The 27751-nt window shown below is 44.1% G+C and overlaps 1 protein-coding gene and 1 pseudogene across 1 annotated transcript; both read right to left on the bottom strand.

Moving 5' to 3' along the window:
* Nucleotides 1–6063: 6063 nt before the first annotated feature.
* Nucleotides 6064–7804, bottom strand: LOC123064359 (xyloglucan galactosyltransferase KATAMARI1 homolog). The gene has a single exon (XM_044487850.1). The coding sequence runs from the start codon at nt 7792–7794 to the stop codon at nt 6403–6405; it is 1392 nt and encodes a 463-aa protein (XP_044343785.1). The 5' UTR covers nt 7795–7804; the 3' UTR covers nt 6064–6402.
* A 16503-nt stretch (nt 7805–24307) lies between these two features.
* LOC123067154 (uncharacterized) lies at nt 24308–25509 on the bottom strand (annotated as a pseudogene).
* Nucleotides 25510–27751: the final 2242 nt, after the last annotated feature.

Here is a 27751-nt window from a genome sequence, read left to right as displayed (position 1 = left end):
CGTGCGACCGTTCTCGTCCGGAGTTGTTCAGGTTCTCTCGCTCATCCTCCCCCAGCGAGCCTCGTCGTAAACCAGTCCACATCAAAGCCTTATATGTGCTCCCTAGGGCGCACGGTCGTAAAACACTACAAACCCTAGGTGGCGTGCAGTGGTGCGTAGCGGTGCAGGAAGAAGATGGAGGGAGTTGCGGGTATGATGAGGAGTCTGAAGCTGTCTGAGGAAGAGAGGAAGGGAGTCAGAATCCGGGCAGCAGGGAAGGAGAAGGGGAAGGGGTGGATGTCCAGGCAGTAGGGATGGTGGTTTCGGAGAAGCCGGCGCATCCCGATGCGATCTGCCTCTCACTGGGAAGGATTTGGTGCCCAATCAAAGGGATTGATTCCAGGGAGAATCAGGGAAGAGGAAGGCTTTGGAGGATGGACCGTGGATGTTTGACAAAGATTTGGTGGTGGTTGAGGACTATGATCCAGCAAAAAGAATTGAGGATTATTAATTCGATGGTATCCCAATATGGGTCAGAATTTTCAACCTTCCCCTAGGCATGATGCATGAGGATTTGATAGAGGAGATAGGCAATATCAGTGGGAGATTTGTGGAGGTGGATGCGGGTGTGGACGGAATAGCCATTGGAAAATTCTTGAGGGTAAAGATCAGAATGAAGATCAACAAACCAATAATGAGGGGTTTTATGCTGGATGATGAGGAGAGCAATGGAGGGGAGAAGAGAAAGAAGAAGATGAGCATAAACGGTAAGGAAGACGAGGAGGAGGAGGGGCTCTGGTGTCGTTTTGAATATGAATTCCTTCCCGATTTTTGCTACACATGCGGTCTTATTGGTCATGTTGCGAAGGAGTGCTCTATCAGAGTCAATAGAGGAGAGAAGGCCCAGTTTGGTCTGTGGCTACGAGCAGATATCGGTAGAAGGAGATTTAGTTCTGAGGAGGACCGTATTTGGAGGGGCAAAGGAGCCATCTCTGGAGGCAGCAGGCTCTATGGCAGTGGACGCTCAAGTGGCAGAACGGGCAGTGGGAGTGGTAGTGATAGTTTAAGCTGGAGGAGTTAGACAAGGGAAAGAAAGGAGAAAGAGTGGATGGTGAGGAAGAAGTGACGAGCCCAGTCAAGCTTCTGAAATACGCGCCACCACGTGGAGGAAACCTGAAGAAGCTTGTTATGGATGAACCCACGAAGCAAGGTAAATCATCTATGAGGGACAACACAACTCAAGCCCAAGAGGTCGAGGCAGTACGGCAAGATCCTAGTGTGGCAACTGGGGGCGTGTCAACTGAGAAGGGTATCGTGGCTGAGGCAGCGCCAGAAAAGAGTGACCACCCAGGTGTAGAACAGGGTCTCGTAGAGCAGGGAGGTGGAACGGATCTGGCGAAAACATCGCCTGGAGGGGCCGTGTTGGGGGCGCGGCTGGAGATGCTCTAACATGTGAACATCCAATCAGACATATTTTTTGCTATACTACACGGAGATGGATGTGTAACATGTGATCATCCAATCGCCTGAATCAGTAGCTTTGCTAGCTTAAAAATACGAATGTTCCATCTACAATTTTATTGTGTCTCCAACTATTTCATTGGCTACCACACATACATCCAGTCTTTATCGCCCAACAGGGCCGTAGTTGCCTATCGCACGTCATGATCTGATGCAGCCAGGGTGCATCTTTTCAATCTCATTATCCCAACTCATTAACGTAAAAAGGTAACAATTTTGATGGTGTACTTTTTGTTACCTTTGTACCCCCTCATCCATATTTTTACAATGCCCATGTGACTAAAGTTCGATAGTGCCGCAATGACATTCATGACCTCTCGACAAGGAGACTAAATGGCTTAAATGGGGTGGGTTGAGTCTCGTCCGTCGCTCGACTGGACCAAGCCGTAAGTTTCATTGTCACGCGCGTTGACTGAACTGACATGGCCCACATTTTACTAAAACGATGAGCAGAGGAGCAGCAAAAAAAACTTTTTTCTAAGAGAACGTTGGCATTTTATTGATCAAGTAATAAAGTCATACAAAGTGTCCTGGATACACGCAGACAGACAAAAAGAAAACACACTAGAGTTTTTATAAGACTTGGCTAAAACATGAGTCACAACATTACAATGCCGACGAACATGCTTGAAAGTCAAAGAAGTGAAGACGAGAGGGCGCAGCGAAAAAAATTTAGAACTCATAAATAGTCCCACCTCGGTCCTTTTCAACCAATTCAATCCATTTATATACGCGAGTGACTTTGCCGCATCAGAAATCAACTAGCCTCTGAGGGGAAAAGAATGAAGGAATTAATCCGCAAGAGAAGGAAGAGCGAGTAGGTTCGAAGGAAGAATCAGATAAGTACACAATTGGGCAGCCAACATCCACGGGTGTGTGGCCCAAACCAAATATGGAAAATCAGATAAGGACAATCAGCAGCCGCCGGCGACAGCCTGGGAAATCAACCCAGGAAAGGGAACGTAATGGAATTAGTAGGATGAAGAAAATGGAACAGAATGAAGCCGGCGTGATCACACCGCAGAACCTCGCGATCTAGGGCCAAGCAAAATTGAGATGACAAGGCCGAGCGTCAGAGGAGAGGGGCACCGATGGACGCCGCTCCCACCCCGACGCTTCACTCGACGGATCCACGATTGGAGAGGAGGGGGGGTGCATACCACCGGCCCCGGTGCCTTCTCCTGGCCCAGGCCGGAGGCGGATACGACACGGCCGCGCACTCCATGAGAAAGTCTGCACCATATATGAGAGACACTAGTAGAAAAACGACTTTTAGTACCGGTTCATAAGAACTTTTAGTACCAGTTCTGGAACCGGCACTAAAGAGTGGGGACTAAAGGTCCCCCTTTTAGTCCCGGTTCATCACGAACCGGTACCAAAGGCCCACCACGTGGCACGAGGCGCGCCGTGGTCTGGGGGACCTTTAGTCCCGGTTGGTAAGGATTTTTTTATTTTTTTTGAAATAAAGCAAAAACAGCCCGCCTACTGGGCCGGCACGGCCTGCATACGACTAGAAACCCAATCTCTAGTTGGGCCAGGATGCAGGCCCGTACGCTCCAGTAGGCCCCACAGGGCAGAAGACTTGCAATAGGCCCACAAATGCCTGCTTAGAGAGGAGCTCGACACGGTAGCCGCGGCGGGGCTTATAAACTGGTGCGAGCTCCTCTGAACTAGCGAGGTGGGACTAAACATTGTGCACTGCGGGTGGCAGCGCATCACCTTTAGTACCGGTTGGTGGCTCCAACCGGTACTAAAGGGGGGGGTCTTTAGTATCGGTTGGAGCCACCAACCCGTACTAAAGGCCACCACCTTTAGTACCGGTTGGTGGCTCCAACCGGTATTAAAGACCCCCCCTTTAGTACAGGTTGGAGCCACCAACCCGTACTAAAGGCCACCACCTCTTTAGTATCAGTTCGTGGCACGAACCGGTACTAAAGGTTCCTCACGAACCGATACTAATGAGCGCCGCCCGCCTGGCCGTTGGAACCGGCACTAATGGTCACATTAGTGCCGGTTCAATTGCAAACCGGGACTAATGAGTTTCACATTAAACCCTTTTTCTACTAGTGGAGAGGAAGAAACCTGACTGTTGTCGTGGGGGTCGTTTCTCCTTCTTCTCCTTGTGCTAGACCTTTGTTAGGCACCAGGGGAAGGAGGAGTAACGACCATCACCGACATTCGAAAAATTAGTGAGGGAGTGTGTCCACCATATATGAGAGAACGAAGAAGAATGCCAACTGTTGTCGTGGGGGTCGCTTCTTGTTCGTTCCCGTGTGCTAGACATTTTGGTTTAATGCACTCAGGGATGAAGGGATGAGCGACCATCACCAATGGTCGAATGTATACACCACATGAGCTGAGAGTTTAAAAAAAAGACTCGACAGACCGATAGTCAACGATCTAATTTAGTTTTTGTAGTACATATATTGAATTTTAGAAGTTTAATCTTTGCATTATGAACATAGAAAATGTCATCAGACGAAAGTCCCGTGGAGTGCTCCTAGTGCGGCGACAACCGGGGTTTCTGCGACAGGCCTCACTTGGTAGAAGGTCGGCGCTTCAACATTAAGCTCGAGGAGACCTTTGATTGTGAAACGGTACATTACGACGCAAAGTGTTTTTTTTCGTAATTAAGATCGACTTCTACTACTTCAACGTGTAATTTTGTTTTTTACGATTCGACTAGCTTATCCAATGCCATGCAAGACGCTATGTCTTGGAGAGGATGCAGTGGCGGCTTCAGGAATTTGCAACCGGTTATTCATGTGTATTCATTTTGCCAAAATCATTGATGTTTTTTCAAAAATTGCCACTCTTTTGCCAAAATCAACACTGTTTTGTAAAAATCATGGGTATTCACATGAAGACCCAAGAATACCCCTTGCGCCGCCCCTGAGAGGATGGGTTTTGAAGATCATGAGAGGAATGAAATAAAGAAAATTTACCTAAGGACCCATCATGGTATGGATTTTGAGTTAAATCTATACAATTCTGAGAGCGTATCCAATTTTGGTTGCCTGGATTGGGAAGCACTTTGCAAGATGTATGATTTTCAAGAGGGTATGCTTGTCACCATGGATCTTGCTAATCCTGTCATCGAGGTAGACAATTTGGACATTTGGGTCCTTGTTTATACGCTTGCAATTCTACCCCTATGTGAGTTTCTCAAACATAGTTCTTAAGTAATTTATATTATTTATTTCAAAATAATTGACAGCTTAATTCCATTGATAGCTTATTTTCATTCTTCAAAGAATGTACGGAAGATGGTAGACAGAACCTACTACACCGATGGCTCTGAGTTAACTTATCAGGAGAAAAATCATCTGGTCGCATTTTGTACTGATCTTGAGAATTACAATGTCTATTATCGAACTCCTCCACATTATGGTCAATATGTGCCACCAGTGCACGTGTTGAACTATGCTAACATCCATGGAAATCTCATGGTAATATTTTTTAGTATTATGACATCTGTGCATTTTTTGCATAAATTCTTCTAAAGCTGAACTACATTGCTAACTACGAAGTTATTACTATGTTTTTCAACAGATAATCCCGCAGGAGTGTGTGCCTCATCTGATGTTTCAGAAAGGTCGCCTTGATGTTTTGAATATACAGCCAGGTCATCCTACGAATCACTCCTGTTCATATCGGATTTCTAAAAGCAATGAAGACATGACAATCAAAGATTGGAAAAAATGTATGGTCGCTCGTAAGGAGGTACTTAGAAGCAACATTAGGCGAAGTGCAAGAATTGAAGACAGGATAATCTCCATTCTCCATAATAAAGAGTCGGGGCCTATCTTGTTTTACACTATTTTACCTAAGAGAAGGTAGTAGGTTCTAGCTAATACTCATGATCATGTGGGATCGTGTGGTAAGAACAACTAAGTAGGATTGGTTAGATGACTATGATGATGATGTGGTATCGAGTAGAAGTTGTATGATCGATGATGATGAGTAGGACTTGTTATTATGATACCAATGATGAGTTATTTATTATTATGATCGATGATGCATGATGCTAAGTTGTTATATGAGCATGATGAGTTATTTTATATATATGAGTAGGTGAAATAAACATGGAATAGATTTAAGTGGAGACGGCATGTGTTGCACATCGAAAGTACTACTAATCCAAACTAGATCAAGTTTGGATTAGTAGTACTTTTGACACGTACCACATGTTGCCTCCACTTGAATCTAGTCCACGTTCATTTCACCCACTGTTATATATAATAACTAATCATGGTCATAAAATCATATGATGAAAGTACTGTATATAAAACCACAATGAAAATAAGCTGTATTCTCAAAAATACAGGAAAAGTTAGCAGCCGCGCTTTTCAGAAGAAACACTACTGCTACTTTCTATTATCTGTAACGCTTTACCAAACAAAGCGCTACTGCTAACTTGGTACAGCAGTAGCGCTGCGCTACTGCTAACAGTTAGCTGTAGCGACTTAGTGGTAGCGCTTGTACAAGCGCTACTGCTAGCTACACAACAAGCGCTATCACTAGGGTTTTTGCTAGTAATGTGCAAGTGAGCAGGTGATGAGGAAGAACATCAGACGACGGTTTGATCGCGCCGCATAAGAGTGTTGGGCAGCGGATGATTTTTACTTCCCCAATTAACTAGGCAAGTTAATCTTTGGTTGCGTTTATGTAAACATATTGATCAAACTCGTGCGGACCTATCTTCTTCTGCCCATCTTCTAGCATCAGATCGTACTTCCAGCTGTCACGTCCGTCGACGCTGTCCACGTACTCCCGTCCCTCGGCCGCGGCACGCCGGCGCTTGGCCACCCGGTGGAGGACACGGTCAAGGGCGACGTCGAACGCGTCTTTGAACGTAACCCCCTTGGCCGCCGGGTGCCGGTACATCACGGTGGGTATAAGCTAGATGACCCGCTCCCGCATTTGCGCTACCCTCTCTGACGGTATCTTACGCAGCACCTCCTCGATGCTGACGTTCAGGCCGACGACGTCGCCGTGGGGGATGAAGACGGAGTAGCTCCGGTAGTCCCTGGGCAGGTGCCAGGTGTACTGGAGGTAGGCGGACACCGGGTGGAAGAAGACCGGGATGCAGCCGGCGAGGATGGAGTCGAAGGTGGACTTGCGCGTGTAGCCGTCGCCGCGCGGCTGCATGCAGAACTCGGCGCTCCCGAGCAGCCGCATGGGCTCGTAGTGGTTCAACTTGCCAAGCATAGAGCAGCGGCTCGAGTTGCCGCACTGCTCGATGATCTCGGCGCGCTCAGGCCCCATACCGATGCCCTGGGCACGGGGCCAGCCGGCGAAGCACCAGAGCCACGCGCGGTCCCGCCGGCGCATGCGGTCCTGCCAGCCGGTGACCTCGGCGTCGGAGGAGGGGTGGAAGTGCGACGGGAACGGCACAGCGAAGTCGTTGTCGTGCCGCGGGCTAGCGTCGGTGCTGAGGAACGTGGCGTTGCGGATGGCCAGGTCGTAGGTCATGAGCGAGTTACCCCAGCCGGTTGAGTCGTCCGGGCTGCGGAGGAAGTCCCATGTTCCCCGCCCGGAGACGAGCAAGTGGTCGCGCCCGCCCATGGCGCGCCACTCTGGCCGCCGCGCCAGCCAGTCCATCAGGTCCCGAGACAGGGCGTCCCGCACCGCGAGGTCTTGGTTGCCCAGGTGCATCGCCGCGTCCAAGCCGGCGTAGAACGGGATGTACACCACGTCGGCGGCGGCGGGGTCGGCCGTGAGGCACTCGTACCGCCGCATCCGGGCGTGGAAGATGATGCTCAGCATGAACTGGTCGGTGTCGTAGACGCCCCGCTCCGGCAGCGACCCGCCCTCGCCGCCGCCCGGGATGGGCGGGCCGAACCCGTCGTGGGACACGTCCTTGCACACGTTGGAGGAGATTGGGACCCGTCCGCACTGGCGGACAAGGTCGGCGTTGAACCGCGGCGGCAGGTCGTACATGTACACGTACCGGCCGGCGCACGGGTCCCGGCGGAAGAAGCGAGACGCCGAGAAGAACGCCGACGGCTTGAGCTGGAGCGCGGTGGGCGCTGCCACCGCCGCGCTGCCTGATTGCTGGCTGGTGGAGAAGTGGTGGTAGAATACCATGGCCCAGAAGACGGTGTAGAGGAGCGCGAGGTAGAAGAGCCGGGACGGCCGCCGGAGGCCTCTCTCGGAGTTCTGCTTGCCATCGCCGTCGTCGGCAGAGTGATGCTTGCCGTCACCGTCGTCGACTGCGGCGTCCAGGTCCCTCTGGAGGCTCCGTGAGAAGGGCTTCATCGGTGTTGCTGCCGTGCCTGTGCGGTGTGGCATTCGGCTAGCTGCTCCAACGCTCAGCGTGTATCGGCAGGGCAGGACAGGGTGCTAGTACAAAACCCTTGTTTAATACGGTAATCTTTTTCCATTAGGGCATCGAGGTTACTCGTATTAGTCGTCTAGTTGACATCATTAATGGCACTGCACACACACATGTGCATGCATGCATGGTGGCAAAGTCTTGTGCAAACGCCCAAATTTTCTCCCTCGAGCAGCTTTGGATCCCGCGCGCGTAAGTTATTTTACCCGTGCTGGTATGTACCCGTGGCCAATCTACCATCCATCACTTTTGTCAAGATCTGTGCATATCTTATATTCTATTTTTAGATATTAGATTGGACATAGCAATACATGTACTGCTGTGAGATATTGTCTTTACAGAAGAAGAGAAGAGAGTTAGAGTGGAGAGAACGGTGCATGCATGCATTCTCTCACGCCATACATATGACATGCTTTTATTTTTCTCCTCGTATTTTTAATGATTCATATCTTTTGAACCAAATGTCTATTATTGAAACTTTTTATATATTTGAATTCGTGCTGACAAGACCTTCAGAACAATATCTGACATTCGAAAAGATATTTCACTCATTTCCAATATCTAACATTCGTGCTCATTTCCAATCATTTGAATAAACATATTTCACTCATTTTCAAAAGATGGATTTAGGCCCATCCCAAATGATGGACATCACTCATTCCAAAAATTTATTTCAAACATTTCAGAAAACTGATTTCACTCATTGAATCAAACAACACATTTCACTCCTTTGATACAACTGATTTGAGTCGTTTCAATTGAAAGAAATACATGTTTCAATAATTTGAAAAGCTAATTCACTCATTTGAAAATAAAAATATTCTTGTTTCAAGAAGCTGGTATATGTCACAAAAATAAACTTAAATTATCTCATAAAACTAACTTCACTCATTTGATGTCACTTGTTTCAAACAACTCATTTCAATTAAAAAAAAACAATTTCACTCAATTGAAAAAAAATCGCTCGCTTCATAAAACAGATTACGCTCATTTCAAAAACGATTTCACTCATTGAAACAATGATTTCATTCAATTCATAAAATTGGTTTCATTGACTTCAAAAAAACATATTTTAGTTAATTGAAATAATCCATTTCATAAAACTGATTTCACTCATTACAAAATATATCTCAAAAACTAATTCGACTTTGTATTTACGAAATATGTTCAAATGTATTTCAATCATCTCAAAAGTTAGTTTCAGTTGTTTGAAATATAAATTCTAACTTGAAATAAGTGAAATTTAAATGAAATGAAAAAACAAATTCACTCGCTTCATAAAATAGATTTCGCTCATTTATAAAAAAATTGAAAATAATCTGTCTCACATGTTTTAAAATAACTAGTTTCACATTTTCTAAATAACAAGTTAAAAATATTTCACAATGAAATTTGTTTCATATGCATGAAAACAGAATGTACTCATTTGAAAATTTCAGTTTCGCTCAAATACTTATTTCGTGTATTCCACAAAACATGTTTCACTCATTTGAAATGTTGAAATTAAAAGATGTTTGAGTGTATTCAAGATTGAGGTTGTTCTAAAGGTCTTGGCATCAGGAGTTTCAAATATATAAAAAGTTTCAAAAATCAAGTTGCCATTTAAAATATATGAATGAATGAAATTGGTAAAGAGAAAATAAAGGGCATGAATTAGTCTGACATGTGATGCATCTTCTGTACGTGAGAATGAGGAGAGAGAATGGACGATGCATGCGTCAAGTATAACTATGTTGCTGACATGGGCCCCTTTCATCTGACATTGATTTGACTATTAATAAAGATACAAGAGATAGACTCTCATTATACACATCTATACATTGTCTGTGGGCCTCCCTATAGCACGAATCACTTCGCATTTGAGCGGCAGATGATTCGCCGGTAGGTACCGTATCCGGTAAAAAGAGGTTTGCGCATGTACTACTCCCTTTGTTCCAAAATATAGTGCGTCCTCGATTTTTCATGTTTCAACTTTGACCATAAATTAACCAACGAGACCGACTGCGGCAGGAGCAAAAGTTATACTAATGAATTCGTATTTAAACAAAGTTTTCAATTATATAATTTTTACTCCCGCCGCAATCGGTCTCGTTGGTTAAATTTATGGTCAAAGTTGAACCTCGGAAAGCGCGGGCGCCCTATATTTTGGAACAGAGGGAGTAATAAGTTCACGGTTTTGCTATTTTTCATAATTGAATTATTCACTTTTTTGTTCTTCTTCCTTTCTTTCCAAGGGCATTTGGATGAAGAACCAGACCCGCCATCTATCTTAGAGAAAATGCATAGCCTCATTATCCATCTCAGAGAGAAGCCACAATCGTATTATCTATCTTAAGTGTGGGGGTGTGTGTGCAGGGGATCGCCGGAGTTCACTACATGAATTTTTCTCTTTGCCGAGCGTTAGGCTCTTTGCCGAGTGCATTATGTCGGGCACTCGGCAATAGTATCTTTGCCGAGTACCTAACTGCAAACAAATATTTTGCCAAGTGTCGTGGACAAAACAATCGGTAAAACAAACAAAACTCGGCAAACAGGGCTTTCCCGAATGTAGTACTCGGCAAAAAGGGGTCTTTACCGAGTGACACACTCGGCAAAAGGGGGTCTTCGCTAAATTTCATGGGTTTGGCTGTAGAGGTTGCACACGACCTTGGATGAAGATGGTCCAAAAATCAAAGTTGTTCATTTTGACGACACGGAAAACTTCGATGTTGAGAACTTTTACATTTGAGGCCATATTAATTACACTTTTTGGCATGCCAAATATTAATATAGTCTCAGATGACCAAGGTGATGGCCATATTCATTGCATAGTTTATTATGATGTTCCCAAATTAGACACATAGGTGCATCTTGATATTACAAACTATGTTGCCAAATAGAGTTCCCTAAGTTTTTGTACAAAACAATCAATTTTCATTTTCGAAGTGTAAGAAATGGGTGTTTTTTGTCAAGCAAGTACAAAAATCAGGGTGCAAAATGGCACCACTCGAATTATCACAGTAAGTAGACCGTATTTTATGCACAATTTCCAAGTTTCATATATTTTCTAGTTATCTAACTACTTTTGTGCAATTAAATGACTTTATAGCAATTTTTCGAAAGTAATTCAAAATTGAACTGCAAGTGTGTGATAGGTCAGTCATAAAAATTAGCAAAACGTATTTTTAGGGACACAGGTAGTCATTATATGGGAGAACCACTTAGAGTTTTGAGAGATTAAACCCCTTGTGAAGAATACTCATGTCGATCATTTTGACCCGTTTTGGAAAAAATTAACGAAAAAGAATAAAAGTTTTAAAATAACCTTTCGCATGGAGTCCTTTTATGTGTACTAGTTGCAAGGGAAAATACCAAACTTTCAATATAACGAATTTGAAGAAAAAATCCTTCACAAAACGGGCTATCGTGTATGAACATTCATGAAATTCAAGTCAAAGGACCAAGGTGATAGTCATATTCATTGCATAGTTTATTATAATGTTCCCAAATTAGACACACAGGTGCATCTTGACATTACAAACAATGCTGCCAAATAGAGTTTCCTACTTTTTCATTCAAAAAAATCAATTTTCATTTTCTAAGTGTAGAAAATGGGTGTTTTTTGTGAAGCAAGTACAAAACTCAGGGTACAAAATGGCACCACTCCAATTATCACAGTAAGTAGACCATATTTTATGCGCAATTCCCAAGTTTCATGAATTTTCTAGTTCTCTAGCTACTTTCACACATTTAAATGACTTTACATCAATTTCTTGAAAGTAATTCAAATTTGAACTACAAGTGTGTGATAGCTCTATCATAAAAAATAGAAAAAAAAATTATTTTTAGGTATACAAATAGTCATTATATGGGAGAAGCACTTAGAGTTTTGAGAGATTCAACCCCTTGTGATGAATAGCCATGCCGACCATTTTGACCCCGTTTTGGAAAAACTGAAAGAAAAAGAATACAAGTTTGAAAAGTGCAATCCTTTCGCATGGAGTCCTTTTATGTGTACTAGGCGCGAGGAAAAATACCAAACTTCCAATATAACTAATTTGAAAAAAAAATCCTTCACAAAACGGGCTATCGTGTATGAACTTTCATGGCTTTCAAGTCAAAGGGCCAAGATGACAGCCATATTCATTGCATTCTATAGTATAGTGTGCCCTAATTAGACACATAGGTGCGTCTTGACATTACAAACAATGTTGCCGAATAGATTTTCCAACTTTTTTGTACAAAAAAGTCAATATTCATTTTCTAAGTGTCAAAAATGGGTGTCTTTTGTGAAGCAAGTACAAAAAAGAGGATGCAAAATGGCTCCACTCCAATTATCACATTAAGAAGACCATATTTTATGCACAATTCCAAAGTTTCATAGATTTTCTAGTTTTCTAGCTACTTTAGCACATTTAAATGACTTTATGCCAATTTTCCAAATGTAATTCAAATTTGAACCACAAGTGTGTGGTAGCTTTGTCCTAACAAATAGCAAACAAATATTTTTAGATGCACAAGTAGTCATTATATGGGAGACGCAATTAGATTTTTGAGATATTCAACATCTTGCAATGAATAGCCATGTCGGCCATTTTGACCCTGTTTTGGAGAAAATGAGAGTAAAATAATACAAGTTGAAGAAATGCAATCCTTTTGCATAGAGTCCTTTTATGTGTACTAGTTACAAAGAAAAATACCAAACTTTCAATGTGACAAGTTTGAAAAAAAATTCCTTCACGGGCTATCGTGTATGAACATTCATGGTTTTAAATCAAATGACCAAGATGATGACTATACTCACTGCATAGTTTATGATAATGTGCCAAAATTAGGCACATAGGTGCATCTTGCCATTAAAAACAATATTGTCCAATAGAGTTTTCAACTTTTTGTAGAAAACAAATTATTTTTTTATTTTCCAAGTGTCACAAATGAGTATTTTTTGTGAAGGAAGTACAAAACCAAGGTGCAAAATGGCACCACTCTAATTTTCAAGGAAAGTAAACCATATTTGATGGACAATAAATAAAAAAGAAAGAAAAAAGAAAAAAACATGTATTTACCGAGTGTAACACTCGATAAAGTTTACTTGCCTGTGATTGGTTGAAAGACAATGCCATGGATCGATGATGTAGGAAGCATACAACCACACATCTTGTATCAGTCTAGAGATCACAGCCACACATGTCGCTATCACAACAAACACAAACACAAACACACTCACCTATATATGCATCTCACACACAGGCACTCACACACTAACACACACGTCCATGGAGGGCTCGAAGCACACTGGCGTAGGACTTGAGCAGCCGCAGCATGCCGCGGCGCACTCCGCCAAGGCCGCCACCTTGAGGCCGTCGTCCCTGCCGCTTCGACCAAGCCCATGCGCGAGCACGACGAGAGTCGACGACCCTGCGAGCTCCGATGCAGGGATGCTGAATGGCGCACGCACGTGCGAGCAGCAGTATGCGCCGGCGGTGAGCACAAGCAGCCGCTAACGGTGACAGCGGTGAGCAGAGCACAAGCAGCAGCCGTACGTGGAGCTAGCTAGCTCAAGCACAAGCAGCAGCAACACGTAGAGTTGGGTAGCGAGCCAGCGAGCAGTATCCGTCAGTACCTGAGTGCGACGACCTCCGGCGGTGGCGGCAGCAGCGCCCTGGCATCGTTTTTTTTAATTCAGCTCAATAGTTGTACCTGTTGCGCCCCGACCGTTCGTCGCCCGTCAAGTCACTTTATTTTGCCGAGTGGTATTGTTTGGCTCTCGGTAAACTCTTTATGGAGTGCTCGTGTCCTGGCTCTCGGCAAATTTTTGTTTGACTGAGAGGTGTACGTCAGGTGGCCTTTGCCGAGTGCAACTCCCAGCAAAGCCTTCACCGACGGTTATTGGTCCTTTGCCAAGTGTCCGTGACACCTGGCGTATAGATCGATTCCAGTAGTGGTTGTTCATTTTGGAGTAGGATGACGGCCAGTACAGCGGTGGAGGAATGTCGAGAGGAGGTCGGGGAGGCCACAACCACCTCCCACGGGGGTGGAGCGTAGAGAGAAAGAACTATCGCGAGGAAGGAGGAGAAAAAACGTTTGAGATACCATCCTCGAGCTTTGGAACAGCCCAGTAGCTTTGGAACCATCGAGCAGCTTTGGATCCCGGTCTGTTTGAACAATGATTGATAAGACGGTCTTATCTTATGGCTTGCATGTAACTTAGAGATGACAAAAAAGTATATCTATAATGGGTTATATCTTAGTATTATCTTCAATAACTTGCCATTCCTTAAAACATGGCGAGACAAATTGTGCTAAGAGATCATCTCTTATCTTCTTTTAAATAAGAGAAGACAAGTCTTTTCTTATGAGTTATCTCTCCTCCACCTCATCTATTATCCTATGTGACACTCCTAAGATAGCATCATTGTACATGCCCTTACATTATCTTCCACATTTCCCAGGCGCACCGGAATTCGTTATTAGTGCTAGTTTCTTTCCTTGCAAGCTGTCAAATAAGCAATAATACTCCCAAGGCTAAGCTTGTTTGAGTGACGTGATTATCTGTACTCTCTAAATTTTTATTTATTCTGTACATTAACTTTGTCACAAGTCAAAGTTTATGAACTTTCGCCAAATTTATATAATATTAGGACATCCATATACCAAATCAATATTATAACATTAGAAGGACAATAGTATCCCTAACCCACCAGGGTTCAAGTCCTAGACTTGACATTGATGGGTTTTTTTCTGAATTTATTTCAGGATTTTCAGCGATGTGTATCCGGTGGGAGGTGACGTTCCCATCCACAATGAAGGTACCTGTGACGACTTCGTCAATTTCAAGATGATGTGCCGGTTTAGTCTCTCAGAGGTGCTCATATGATAGGGTGTGCGTGCCTACGTTTGTATGAATGAGTGTATATGCATCTGCGCCTGTACTGTGTAAAAAAATTATTAGCTCTAGAATCATCATTGAATATTTTTCACATCATATATTTTTATTATTGTGAAAGTTTATACTGTTTCCGTAAAAGTGGCCAAATATTATAAGTTTGATTTAGGTCAAATATAATATACTTAGTAAATAAAAAATAAAAATGGAGGGAGTTCTTTGTAAGAAGGAATTGCAAGGACTGGGAAGGTTACCTTTGTCAGATTTTCTCCGATAAAAGTAAGAGAGTGCACAAAAGGGAAATGAATGGATAGTATCTTCAAACCTTCGAGAAGCTTGGATCTCGATCTATTTGCAATATCTTCGACGACTATCTCTTCCTTCCCCTCATCGATCTCATTGGCTGAGTCCTGACGGTCCACCAAGAGATCATTCATCCTCATCGCTCAGACCATGTAGTTTGTCCTCGTTAGCAGCGGAAATGGGATCTTCCCCGCCACTGTCGTCGTCATAGCCACTGCCATTGTGGTCGAGTCGCTTGACACTGTTGAGCATATAAGCAAATTTTTGATCAAATTAATTCAAAAAGTAATCATGATCACGGTGTTGACAGAATTAATAACATACTAATTGTGATCTAAATAAATACGTACTAAGCATATAGTAGAAACATCTACGCACATAGCTAGTACTGCTAAGACAGAAATAAACAGGAGCGGGATAAACATATTGTACCCTTCAGTAGGCCAGACAGAAGCCGCAGCGACGGCGACAACATTCTCCTCGGTGACATTCTTCTAGACTTCAAGCTTCTCGGCGATGAGACGATTGGCTTCGTTGGTGGTGGACAAGGTGATGATGAAGGCAACATAGACGTAGACGAATGGTGGCGAGCAGTCGCGTAGGAGACACTTCCCAAAAACCTAATTGCCCGTCTGTCATACAAGATCTGGAGAGGTGGGGTTTCAGAGGCCTGCTCTCTCATCAACTGTGTACGCGGTGGATGGGATGGGATCACCTACGGCGGCAGCAGCAGCAAAAGGAACGACTGTGGGCATGGAGGCAGCTCATGCAATCTGTTTCTCTTGGCGGCTAGGGTTGGCCGGTGCCTCCAATATATAGGTCCGGTCTCATGGAGAGACGTGGGTTGGACCCACATCCGAGTCGGTAATAGCCCATGATCCGACTTCTCAGATTGTGACTCTGGACTCTCCATCCCAGATCGGCAAAAATTAGCGCATGTGTGAGCTCGACTTCCAGGAAACAACGCCACCTCCAAGGGTAAGCACATACCCAGTTGTGGGCCTTCATCTCATCAGCATCAGAGATCCAATTCGCATCACTATACCCTCACGTACCGACAGGTTTCCGGTACAATGAAGTCCATAATTCATAGTACCTTTCAGATAGCGCATAATTCTTTCAATAACATGCCAATGTACATCACCCGGATTGGAAACAAGCCGGCTTACTTTGCTCGCAGCAAACATGATGTCAGACCGTGTAGCGCTTGCTAGGTACATCAGTGAACCAATTATTTGAGAGTATCTTAGTTCATCCTTAGTTGTGCCTTCGAACATTCAAATCTGCACACTAGGATCATATGATGTTGGAGAAATTTTGTAGTCGAATATCCAAAACGATTCAAAATCTTCTCAATATAATGGGATTGCAGAAGTGTAATTCCACCCTCATCATCTCTCAGTAGTTTGATGTTCAAGATAACATGAGCGACCCCAAGTCCTTCATCTCAAAGTTCTGAAATAAAAATGACTTAACCTCCTCAGTCACTTTGAAGTTGGTTTCAAATATCAGTATGTCATTAACATACAAGCACATTATAACTCCTTCGCCCCCACCATAGTAATTGTTTACACGTTTATCAGCTGTATTAACAACAATGCCAACAGATGTCAAAGTTATATTGAACTTATCATGTCATTGCTTAGATGCTTATCCCAGACCATATAAAGATTTCACTAGCTTACACACCTTCCTTCATGACCATCTATCACAAAGCCGTAAAAATGCTGCATGTAGATTTCCTCGTCTAGCTCTCCATTAAGGAAAGTCATCTTAACATCCATCCGGTGGAAGAGAAGACCATGGGAGGACGCCAATGCGAGTAGCACTCGAATGGTGATAAGTCTGGCCACAAGTGAATAAGTATCGTATAGGAATAACCCTTGGCCACAAGCCTAGTCTTGTACTTTTATATCGTACCATAAGGCCTAATATTATTTTTGAACACCCACTTACATCCCAATGGTTTGCAACCTTAGGGATGTTTAGTAATTTCGCATGTTCCGTTAGCCACGATGGATCCATCTCGCTACGAGGCGCTTCTTTCCAATAGTCAGCATCTGCAGATGCAAAGGCTTATGTGGGGAGTATCATCCATGAGGCACACAAGGAAGTTATACCCAAAGGTCATTGTAGTCCTTCATCTCTTGCCCCTACCTAGGTTTTCCTCATCATCCTCCTCATGATTTTCATCATGGTTTGTTCATAATATTAAATAGGAATGATAGACTCAGGAGTCTCCTTAGATTCCTGTCTAGAAGTGCCTTGCATATCTCTTGTAGAAAAAATATCCTCAAAGAATGTAGCATCCTTAGACTCCATAATTGTACCAACCTTCATGTCAGGTACCTCAGATTTCACTGCTAGAAATCAGTAACCAATGTTATTCTTAGTGTGGCCCAAACTAACGCAGTTCACGGTCTTTGGTCTAAGCTTACACATTTTGGGGATCGACATATCGACTTTCGTCAAACAGTCAAGTGCGTAAGTATGAAAATGTCATCTTTCTCCTCTCCCATTGCTCATAGGGAGTGACCTAATTTTATTTTGTCGAATTTTATTCAAGACATGACATGATGTCAGTATAGCCGCCCCCACTATGCCTTCACTATTAGGGAAATGCTTATAGGTAGGACAACAGTAGTAGCGCTGAAAAATAGTAAGCGATGCTGCTAATTAGCAGTAGCGCTTTTCTGGGACAACGCTACAAGTAACTCTTTAGCAGTAGCGCTGGAAAAGGAAAATGCACTACTACTAAGTGGTACCCAACGAGGTCACCGACGCTAGTTGTAGTAGCAGCGCTGTCCAGAATACATCACTACTACTAAGATTTTAGCAGCATCGCTTTATTTAACAACACTGCTACTGCTAATGGGTCCCACTTAATACTAGTGTTGTTCCTGGAAAGCGCTACTACTAAGTACCATAGCAGCAGCACATTCTGGGAAACAGCGCTACTGCTAGTTGCAGGTGTTGCCACCTTTCCACACTCCTCTCTGGCCCCCTCCTCACCCCTTTGCCCTCTCTCCCCCTCCTTTCCCCTCTCCCCTCTCTAAGTTAGTTCTTCACCATTCTTGCCCTTCTCCTCTCTTCCTCCTACCTCTCTTCTCTCCCCATTAATGCCCCCTCCACCATAACTCTCCTCCATAAATGGCCTTCTCATCTCTATCTAGCTACCTCATTTATTTGGCGCTCTCTCCATTCCATAGATATAGATCTAGATAGCTCATCTCTCTCCCTCTCCATTAGTTAGCTAGAGTCATCTCTCCTTCCCAACAACTAGATCTAGCTAGATATTTAGCCATCCACACTTTTGATCGCTATAGGTAGCGAAAGGCCTCATCTAACCGTGCTCGGTCTCTCTCGGGAGATAGGTGAGTAAAAGGTTGTGCATTTCAAGAATGGGAATATGTGTGTTTGGGATATGGAGAGATTTGTGCGAGTGACATGCCCCCCGAGTTACTTATGTTTTGCCAAAATGTCGATTTATTTCCGTTTTGGTGAATTTTGAGCAAACTCGATATGTCCTATTTTTAGGCAAGGTCATGCCAAATTTTTATATGACTTTGATGCATGCATGCATTTTGTTTATAACCCTTTTGCTTGTTATACCCTGTAGGCGGTCATGAAGGTGAGTGGATGAAAGGTGGAGTGATACTTGCAATCCGCGGTGATGGGCATGTATGCAAATAATCGGACTAGGATTAGATGTCCGTGTGCAAGATGTAAAGAAGGGGTCCTTTTGGACCCTTTTGATCGTGGCTATTTGAAGGTGCACCTGCTGATGAATGGATTCATGGATGGCTATACTCGGTGGATAAGTGAAGGTGATGATGATGACATCCACATGGCAGGGAATAATGACATGGGGCTAGACGAAGAGATGACCGATCGACACGCAGATGATGGCGCAGGACACGGCGGGGAAGAGTCCGGACATGACGGTCGCGGAGAAGATTCCGGACATAACGAAGAAGAGTCCGGACATGGCAGAGAAGAGGCGGCGGTCATGCCGTAGTCTTCGACGCTACTAAGTGCAGTCGTGCGAGACCCTCATGTTCGAGACCTCCTTCGCAAGAGTACGACTAGCGAGAGAGATGCTTCTAGAGAGGAGGCCAAGCTGGCGCAACTTGAAGTAGACTCGAAGACTCCATTGTATGACAGTTGCGATCCTGAGGTGACCCGCTTGAGTTTCACGCTCGAACTTCTGAAGACGAAGGCCAAAACCAAATGGACAGACAAAAGCCCCGATGAGCATTTGAAGTGTCTACATAATAAAGTTCTTCCCGCGGGGAACTTATGTCCTACTAGTATCGAGGAGGCCAAGAAAATCCTTTGCCCTTTTGATTTGCCGCACATTAGGTACCACGCATGCATCAACGATTGCATCATTTATCGGGGGGAGCACGCGGAAAAAACTAGCTGCCATTGTGCAATGCTTCTCGATACAAGAAGGCAGGAAAGAAAGCTCCTCAGAAAGTTGTATGGTAGTTTCCGATCACTCCTCGTCTGCAGCGGTATTTCGTAGATCCTAAGGAACCAAAGCTCATGCGCTGGCATGCGGAGTGGAAGAAGCCGGCGATGGAGATGATCCGAAGATGAGACACCTCGAAGATTCTAGCAAGTGGAGAGCATTCAACGCCGTATATGGATTTGCTGCAGAAGATCCAAGGAACATCGTGCTTGGTGCGAGTACCGATGGCATGAATCCATTTGGAAACCAGAACACCAACCACAACATATGGCCCATCTTTGTACGGATGTAGAACCTCCCCCCATGGAAGTGCATGAAGACAAAGTACACGAGCATGCTGATTCAAGGGCCGAAACAACCGAGAAATAATATTAACATGTATATGGGGCTTCTGAAAGAGGAACTATACATGTTATGGAAAACACCGACATGGACATGGGACGCCAGCAAAGGAGAGTATTTCTATATGAGAGTCGCGCTGATGACGACGGTGCACGACTATCTCAGTTACGGGTACACCTCAGGCCAGGTGTGCCAGAGATACTGCGGATACACGAGGCGCATGGATGATACAATGTCTCAGCAACTTATGTCAATGAAAGATGGCGGGTCCGGGAAAATCGTGTACATGGGGCACCATAGATGGCTCGAGAAGGATGACCCGTGGAGAAAACGTGGAGATGTATTCAATGGGTTGGCTGAGCATCGAGGACCTCCACATAAGAGGCGCGGTGCCGAAATCAACGAGCTGTTGAAAAACTGGAAACAGTGCCCCGCGCCAGGAAAGATGAAAAAGGCGCCGGAGCTGCTGCTGAAGGTATGGAAAACGAGGTATGTTTTCTGGGGCTTGGAGTACTGGCCCAATCACGACACGCCTCATTGCCGTGATAAAATGCATATCATGAAGAATGTCCTCAAGAGCTTGCTGGGCACACTGATGAACATGCCGGAGAAGGCAAAGGATTGGCCAAAGGAAGGGAAAGACTTGGAAGATTTGGAGATCAGGAGAGATTTCCACCATAAAAATTTGACAGAGAAGACAGAGGTAGGTGTTGGGGATATAACTATTAGGTATGACCCGCCCAGGAGGGGCTGGGTTATACCTATGGCGATTCTTAATACGAAGCTGATGTCTACTACACAACCTTTTTCTTGTAGACGTTATTGGGCCTCCAAGTGCAGAGGTTTGTAGGACAGTAGCAAATTTCCCTCAAGTGGATGACCTAAGGTTTATCAAATTGTGGGAGGCGTAGGATGAAGATGGTCATCCTCAAACAACGCTGCAACCAAATAACAAAGAGTCTCTTGTGTCCCCAACACATACAATACAATGGTAAATTGTATAGGTGCACTAGTTCGGCGAAGAGATGGTGATACAAGTGCAATATGGATGGTAGATAAAGGTATTTGTAATATGAAATTATAAAAACAGCAAGGTAACTAATGATAAAAGTGAGCGTAAACGGTATTGCAATGATAGGAAACAAGGCCTAAGGTTCATACTTTCACTAGTGCAAGTTCTCTCAACAATAATAACATAATTGGATCATATAACTACCCCTCAACATGCAACAAAGAGTCACTGCAAAGTCACTAATAGCGGAGAACAAACAAAGAGATTATGGTAGGGTACGAAACGACCTCAAAGTTATCCTTTCTGATCTATCTATTCAAGAGTCCATAGTAAAATAACATGAAGCTATTCTTTCCGTTCGATCTATCATAGAGTTCGTACTAGAATAACACCTTAAGACACAAATCAACCAAAACCCTAATGTCACCTAGATACTCCATTGTCACCTCAAGTACCCGTGGGCATGACTATACGATATGCATCACATAATCTCAGATTCATCCATTCAACCAACACAAAGTACTTCAAAGAGTGCCCCAAAGTTTCTACCGGAGAGTCCAGACGAAAACGTGTGTCAACCCCTATGCATAGATTCCCAAGGTCACGGAACCCGTAAGTTGATCACCAAAACATACATCAAGTTTATCACGTGAATACCCCATTGTCACCACAAATAAGCACATCAAGACATACATCGAGTGTTCTCAAATCCTTAAAGACTCAATCCGATAAGATAACTTCACAGGGAAAACTCAGTCCATTACAAGAGAGTAGAGGGGGAGAAACATCATAAGATCCAACTATAATAGCAAAGCTAGCAATACATCAAGATCGTGCCAAATCAAGAACGAGAGAGAGAGAGAGAGAGAGAGAGAGAGAGAGAGAGATCAAACACATAGCTGATGGTACATACCCTCAGCCCCGAGGGTGAACTACTCCCTCCTCGTCATGGAGAGCGTCGGGATGATGAAGATGGCAACCGGTGAGGGATCCCCCCTCCGACAGGGTGCCGGAACAGGGTCCCGATTGGTTTTTGGTGGCTATAGAGGCTTGCGGCGGCAGAACTCCCGATCTATTGTGTTCCTCGGAGGTTTTAGTATTTATAGGATTTTTTGGCATAGGTTTCACGTTAGGGGGGGGGTCTCCGAGTTGTCCACGAGGCAGGGGGCACGCCCTAGGGGAGTGGGCGTGGCCCCCACTCTCGTGGGCAGCCCGGGACTCTTCTGGCCCAACTCTTGCACTCCTGGGGCTTCTTTTGGTCCATAAAAATTCGTCAAAAATTGGCACGTCAATTGGACTCCGTTTGGTATTCCTTTTCTATAAAACTCAAAAACAAGGAAAAAACAAAAACTGGCACTGGGCTCTAGGTTAATAGGTTAGTCCCAAAAATCATATAAAATAGCATATAAATGCATATAAAACATCCTAGATGGATAATATAATAGCATGAATACTTCATAAATTATAGATACGTTGGAGACGTATCACTACTAGGAAAAACACTACCAGTAGCGTAGGTTTTTTGCATACCAGTAGCGCATGCACCCGCGCTACTGCTACGGTGCTGCAGCTAAATTTTAGCAGTAGCACGTTTTTTACCCCACGCTACAGCTAAAAAAGTTACTAGTAGCGTGTTCCACCCGCCCTACTGCTATTACGTACACGCGCTACCAGTAATGAAATAGTAGTAGCGTTGGTAAACTACAAACGCTACTAGTATCCTATATACTAGTAGCGCCCAGTTCCTCCCCACGCTACTAGTAACTTATTAGGAATTAAAATAAAATAAAATGAAGCAATTCCATTTTGTCACACAATTGTCGTATCTACCATCACACAATTTCTCATTGTAGCTAGCGGCAACTCATGTATAATTCCTATCACATAGTGTTGTGTGCCTAGTCAATGTGCGAAGCCTGCCCGGCCTGATCACGTGGCCTGCAGCTGCGACGAAACACACTGAGCAGCCTCGCGAGCCACACCTGACCGACGGTGGCCGCCGCCTTGAGTTGTGACGCCGTCACATCCCTCGCCCTGACCCTCAGCTCCAGCAGGCCTTGATCGATGTCGTGCTCGTGCCTCACCACCAGTGGACAAAGGAATCCATCGGCAGCCACGAGACCATGCAGTCCACGAACCTCTCGACGACCGTCAGCGTCGCCACCACAAGCCTGCAGCATTACCAATAGAGATTTAGAAACTTCAGATTCTTCAGAAGAATGACACGGAAAAACAATGTTGTACATGTGGATGCCAATGTGCTACAATTTCTTTCCGAGATTTTTATTTAAGCCATAATGCACAACTTAACTACACACTCAAGCAGCACATAGCTACATCCATGACAAAAGATAACACAAAAGATTAGAAGCAATTCTGTTGTGTTGGAAGCCCTAAAAAGAAACAACACCTACGAAGCACATAAGGAGTTAGAGGCATAATTCTTTCGGTAATTTTCTATCTATCCATTTTTCTAAGTAGTCACTTCAATACCTTGATATCTTTCACGTTTTCAAAGATAACAAAGTCCATGAATCTACTGTTGGTAGAGCATAGTGACTATACAAACTAAAGCATGAACATATATACCTACCAGTTCACAGACTTGACAAATGAATTCTGAAGTTAATGGGCTTTTCCTCTTTCCTGAAGAAATCATTTGGTCTGCTCTTTGTTGGTACTACCTAGAAGAATTAGAACTACAAAAAAATGGCATCACTGAACAAGGGTAGATAGACAAGGTCTATCTTTTGTCCTCAAGTGAGAATTTAATTTATTAAAAAAGACTAAAATTAGGTTTCATATATACACATAGTATGAATTTATAGGAGAGTATAGCAGTAGCACCAAAACCAAAACAGTAAGAATGACGTCAAAACTGGAGATTCGGTAAAAAGAGTCATGTAAAAATGCTTACTGAGGACTGGATACTTACAGCTTTGCATAGCCCTTTAGACCAAATGCAAGGGCTTTGTCATAAAACCGTCGCACAAGCTTACGGGCAATAAATCTGTCACATACCTACAAAACTGAAGTTAAATGACAAAATACAATGATTCTAAGTGCTGAATTGGTGTTGCACTGACACAATGATGCTAAGTGCGCAGTTTGGTGTTGCTCTGTGGAAGCAATTGGGTAAAGTTGGTTGTACGGAAGAGAAGCCCTGCCATTCTATCGAAATGATTTTTTTACGAATCAAAAGAGGAGGTTGAGAATTTGTAATACCATAGTTACTATATTATCACATAAACCGCCCACTACCCAAGGAATTAATATCAATACTACATGGCTTATTCTAATCTACAAACTCTATTTCCGAAAAAAGGTATTGTCATGTTTCTAATGCTGGCACCAGTACCACACTAGGAAAAGGAAGAACTGCAGTGTTTGTCCATTATAAAGAACTGAAGAAACAAAGTAATAAACAGGATCACGGGAACAAACTTGCATATATAGTATTATTTGATAAAGTTTCTATGATTCAGGCAAACATTCTAAAAAGTGCATTAAGAAGATCTTTATAAATTCCTCAAAAGAGAACTCCTTGGCCAAATCAGAACGTGTTATTCCTTGTTGCCACTGTGCCAGTAGCATTGGATGATGATTCCTGCAGGATATGCATAATAAAGTTATTTGTGGATGGAGTAACTTCAAGTCGGAATCAGTTTCGATTGAAGAGTTCAAGATGAGGCATGCCTCTTCCTTATTTGCAGTAGCAGATCCATAGCTCAAGATAACAGAAACATGAATACGGGCAGCGACAGCTGAACCGACCGGCGCAGCTTCCATGACTGAAGCCACCAATTTGTCAAGACGGTTGAGATACGTCTTCATCCCTAATTTCCCAAGCTTGCTGGTTGTGTTCTCCATTGTGGCATGCACAAATACCAGATCGAATTCGGACGCATCCTGGACATTCCCCTCTGCAAATCCCAGCAGAGTGAACGCCCGGTCAATTATTCTAGTGTCCTTAGAACTGCTGCCAGAACCTGACTGCGCGGCAAAATCCTCAGTTCCGAAACATGGAAGCCAAGATTCGCCGCGAATGAGCTAACACTGGGGCAATTGCTGACCATAGCAGCTCTCAGCCCCATGAAATAGAAGCAACATATAAAGCAGCAGAGTCATCCTTAGCATTTACAATGGATACACTGACAGTAATCAAAGCAAAAGATCACACATACATCGAACCTCTCGGATAGCTTGGGGACTGGTAGCTCCTGCGGATCCACCCGGGCAATTTCCCCATCCTAACGTGAAAGAAATACAATCAGCATCGCATACTCAAACCCTCTGTGCAACTACTTTGCCTGGACGCAAACCCGAAGAGCAGGATCACACCTTGACAGAGTAGAGGGCATCGCACACGTCGAGCAGCTGCGCCAGCTCGAGAATCGAGTCGCTGTTCCTGTCCCCTCCATCCTCTGGGTTGGGAGACAAGACCAGAAGCCTCTCAGTTTAATGGGGGGAAAGCAAAGCAGAGCAACCGCGCAGAGCGCGAGAGCGGGTGGGGGCGGATTGGTACCATTGACAACGGGGGTGCGGACGGAGAGGAAGCTGCAGGAGGCAATGGAGGCGAATGCATCGAGTTGGCCCTTCCCCCCTCCGCCCCCGGCGAGCAGCGCTGCATGGCCGGCGGCGTACAGCACTAGCGCCCGGCTCGGCTTGTCCGCCATTGCTCCGCCGCGCCGACACACACTGCTTCCCCTTCCCCTTTCCCTTCTCGCTCCATCGCCTTATTCCGGAGAAGAACCGGGAGGGGATCCTGGCGGCAGAGGAGAGGAGAGGAGGTGGAGGGAATCTGGATCGGGGATGGGTGCGATGTGGGGTTGAACAAGGACGGTTGGTGGGGTGGGTAATGGATCGGGGGTGGTCCGGTGTGGGACTGACGGACTGTGCTAGCGGTAGCACAAGGTGTCTCACCGGCTCTACGGTTATCCCATTAGCAGTGGCATAGGTTTACGACCCACGCCGTTGTTATGGTTTGTCCGCAGGGCACAGTCAAGAATTATTTACCAGTAGCGCGCCCCAAAGAAACCAACGCTGCTTCTAAGCCATACCAGTAGCGTGCTTTGTACCCAGCGCTACTGGTAATTACCAGTAGCGTGGGACACAAACAAACGCTACTGGTAAACTTCTATGTATAAGCATTTTCCTAGTAGTGTATCAGCATCCCCAAGCTTAATTCATGCTCGTCCTCGAGTAGGTAAATGATAAAAGAAAGAATTTATGAAGTGTGAATGCTACCTAGCATATTTCTCAATGTATTTCTCTTTATTGTGGCATGAATGTTCAGATCCAAATGATTCAAAATAAAAGTTCATATTGACATAATAAATAGCAACTTCAAGCATACTAATAAAGCAATCATGTCTTCTCAAAATAACATGGATAAAGAAAGTTCATCCCTACAAAATCATATAGTTGGGCTATGTTTCGTTCTCATCACACAAAATACTCCCATCAAGCACAACCCCGATTTCAGCCAAGCAATTGTTTCATACTTTAGCAATCTCAAACTTTTTTCAACTTTCACGCAATACATGAGCGTGAGCAATGGATATAGCACTATGGGTGGAATAGAATATGATGGTGGAGGTTGTGTGGAGAAGACAAAAAAAGGAGAAAGTCTCATATTGACGAGGCTAATCAACGGGCTATGGAGATGCCCATCAAATGATGTCAGCATGAGGAGTAGGGATTGCCATGCAACGGATGCACTAGAGCTATAAATGTATGAAAGCTCAACAAAAGAAACTAAGTGGGTGTGCATCCAACTTGCTTGCTCACGAAGACCTAGGGCATTTTGAGGAAGCCCGTCATTGGAATATACAAGCCAAGTTCTATAATGAAAAATTCCCACTAGTATTTGAAAGAGACAACAAATGAGACTCTCTATATGAAGAACATGGTGTTACTTTGAAGCACAAGTGTGGAAAAAAATAGTAACATTGTCCCCTTTATATATATTTTTTGGGCCTTTCTTTTTTTATTTTGCCTTCCTTTTTTTTCTTTGGCCTTTTTTTCTTTTTGGCCTTTCCTTTTTTATAAGGGACAATGCTCTAATAATGATGATCACCACACTTCTATTTATTTACAACTCATGAGTTACAACTCAAAACTAGAACACAATATGACTCTATATGAATGCCTCAAGCGGTGTACCGGGATGGGCAATGAATCAAGAGTGACATGTATGAAAAATTATGCATGGTGGCTTTGCCACAAATACGATGTCAACTACATGATCATGCAAGGCAATATGACAATGATGATGCGTGTCATGATAAACGGAACGGTGGAAAGTTGCATGGCAATATATCTCGGAATGGATATGGAAATGCCATAATAGGTAGGTATGGTGGCTGTTTTGAGGAAGACATAAGGAGGTTTATGTGTGATAGAGCGTATCGTATCACGGGGTTTGGATGCACCGGCGAAGTTTGCACCAACTCTCAAGGTGAGAAAGGGCAATGCACGGTACCGAAGATGCTAGCAATGATGGAAGGTGAGAGTGCGTATAATCCATGGACTCAACATTAGTCATAAAGAACTCATATACTTATTGCAAAAATCTACAAGTCATCAAAAACCAAGCACTACGCGCATGCTCCTAGGGGGGAGGTTGGTAGGAGTTAACCATCACGCGCCCCCGACGTCCACACAAGGGAAGACAATCAAAAGTGCACCCCATGCAATAAATTTGTTACACAACTTTTACCATACGTGCATGCTACGGGACTTGCCAACTTCAATACAAGTATTCTTTAAATTCACAACTACCCAACTAGCATGACTCTAATATCACCACCTCTATATCTCAAAACAATTATCAAGCATCAAATTGATTATAGCATCCAATTCACTTCTATGATAGTTTTCATTCAAATTACCATGCTGTTTAAGACTCTCAAAATA

This window comes from Triticum aestivum, chromosome 3B (genome assembly GCF_018294505.1).
Source record: "Triticum aestivum cultivar Chinese Spring chromosome 3B, IWGSC CS RefSeq v2.1, whole genome shotgun sequence".
Lineage (NCBI taxonomy): Eukaryota > Viridiplantae > Streptophyta > Magnoliopsida > Poales > Poaceae > Triticum > Triticum aestivum.
The sequence above is the reverse complement of the archived record's forward strand: the minus strand, read 5'-3'. Positions and strand labels throughout refer to the sequence as shown.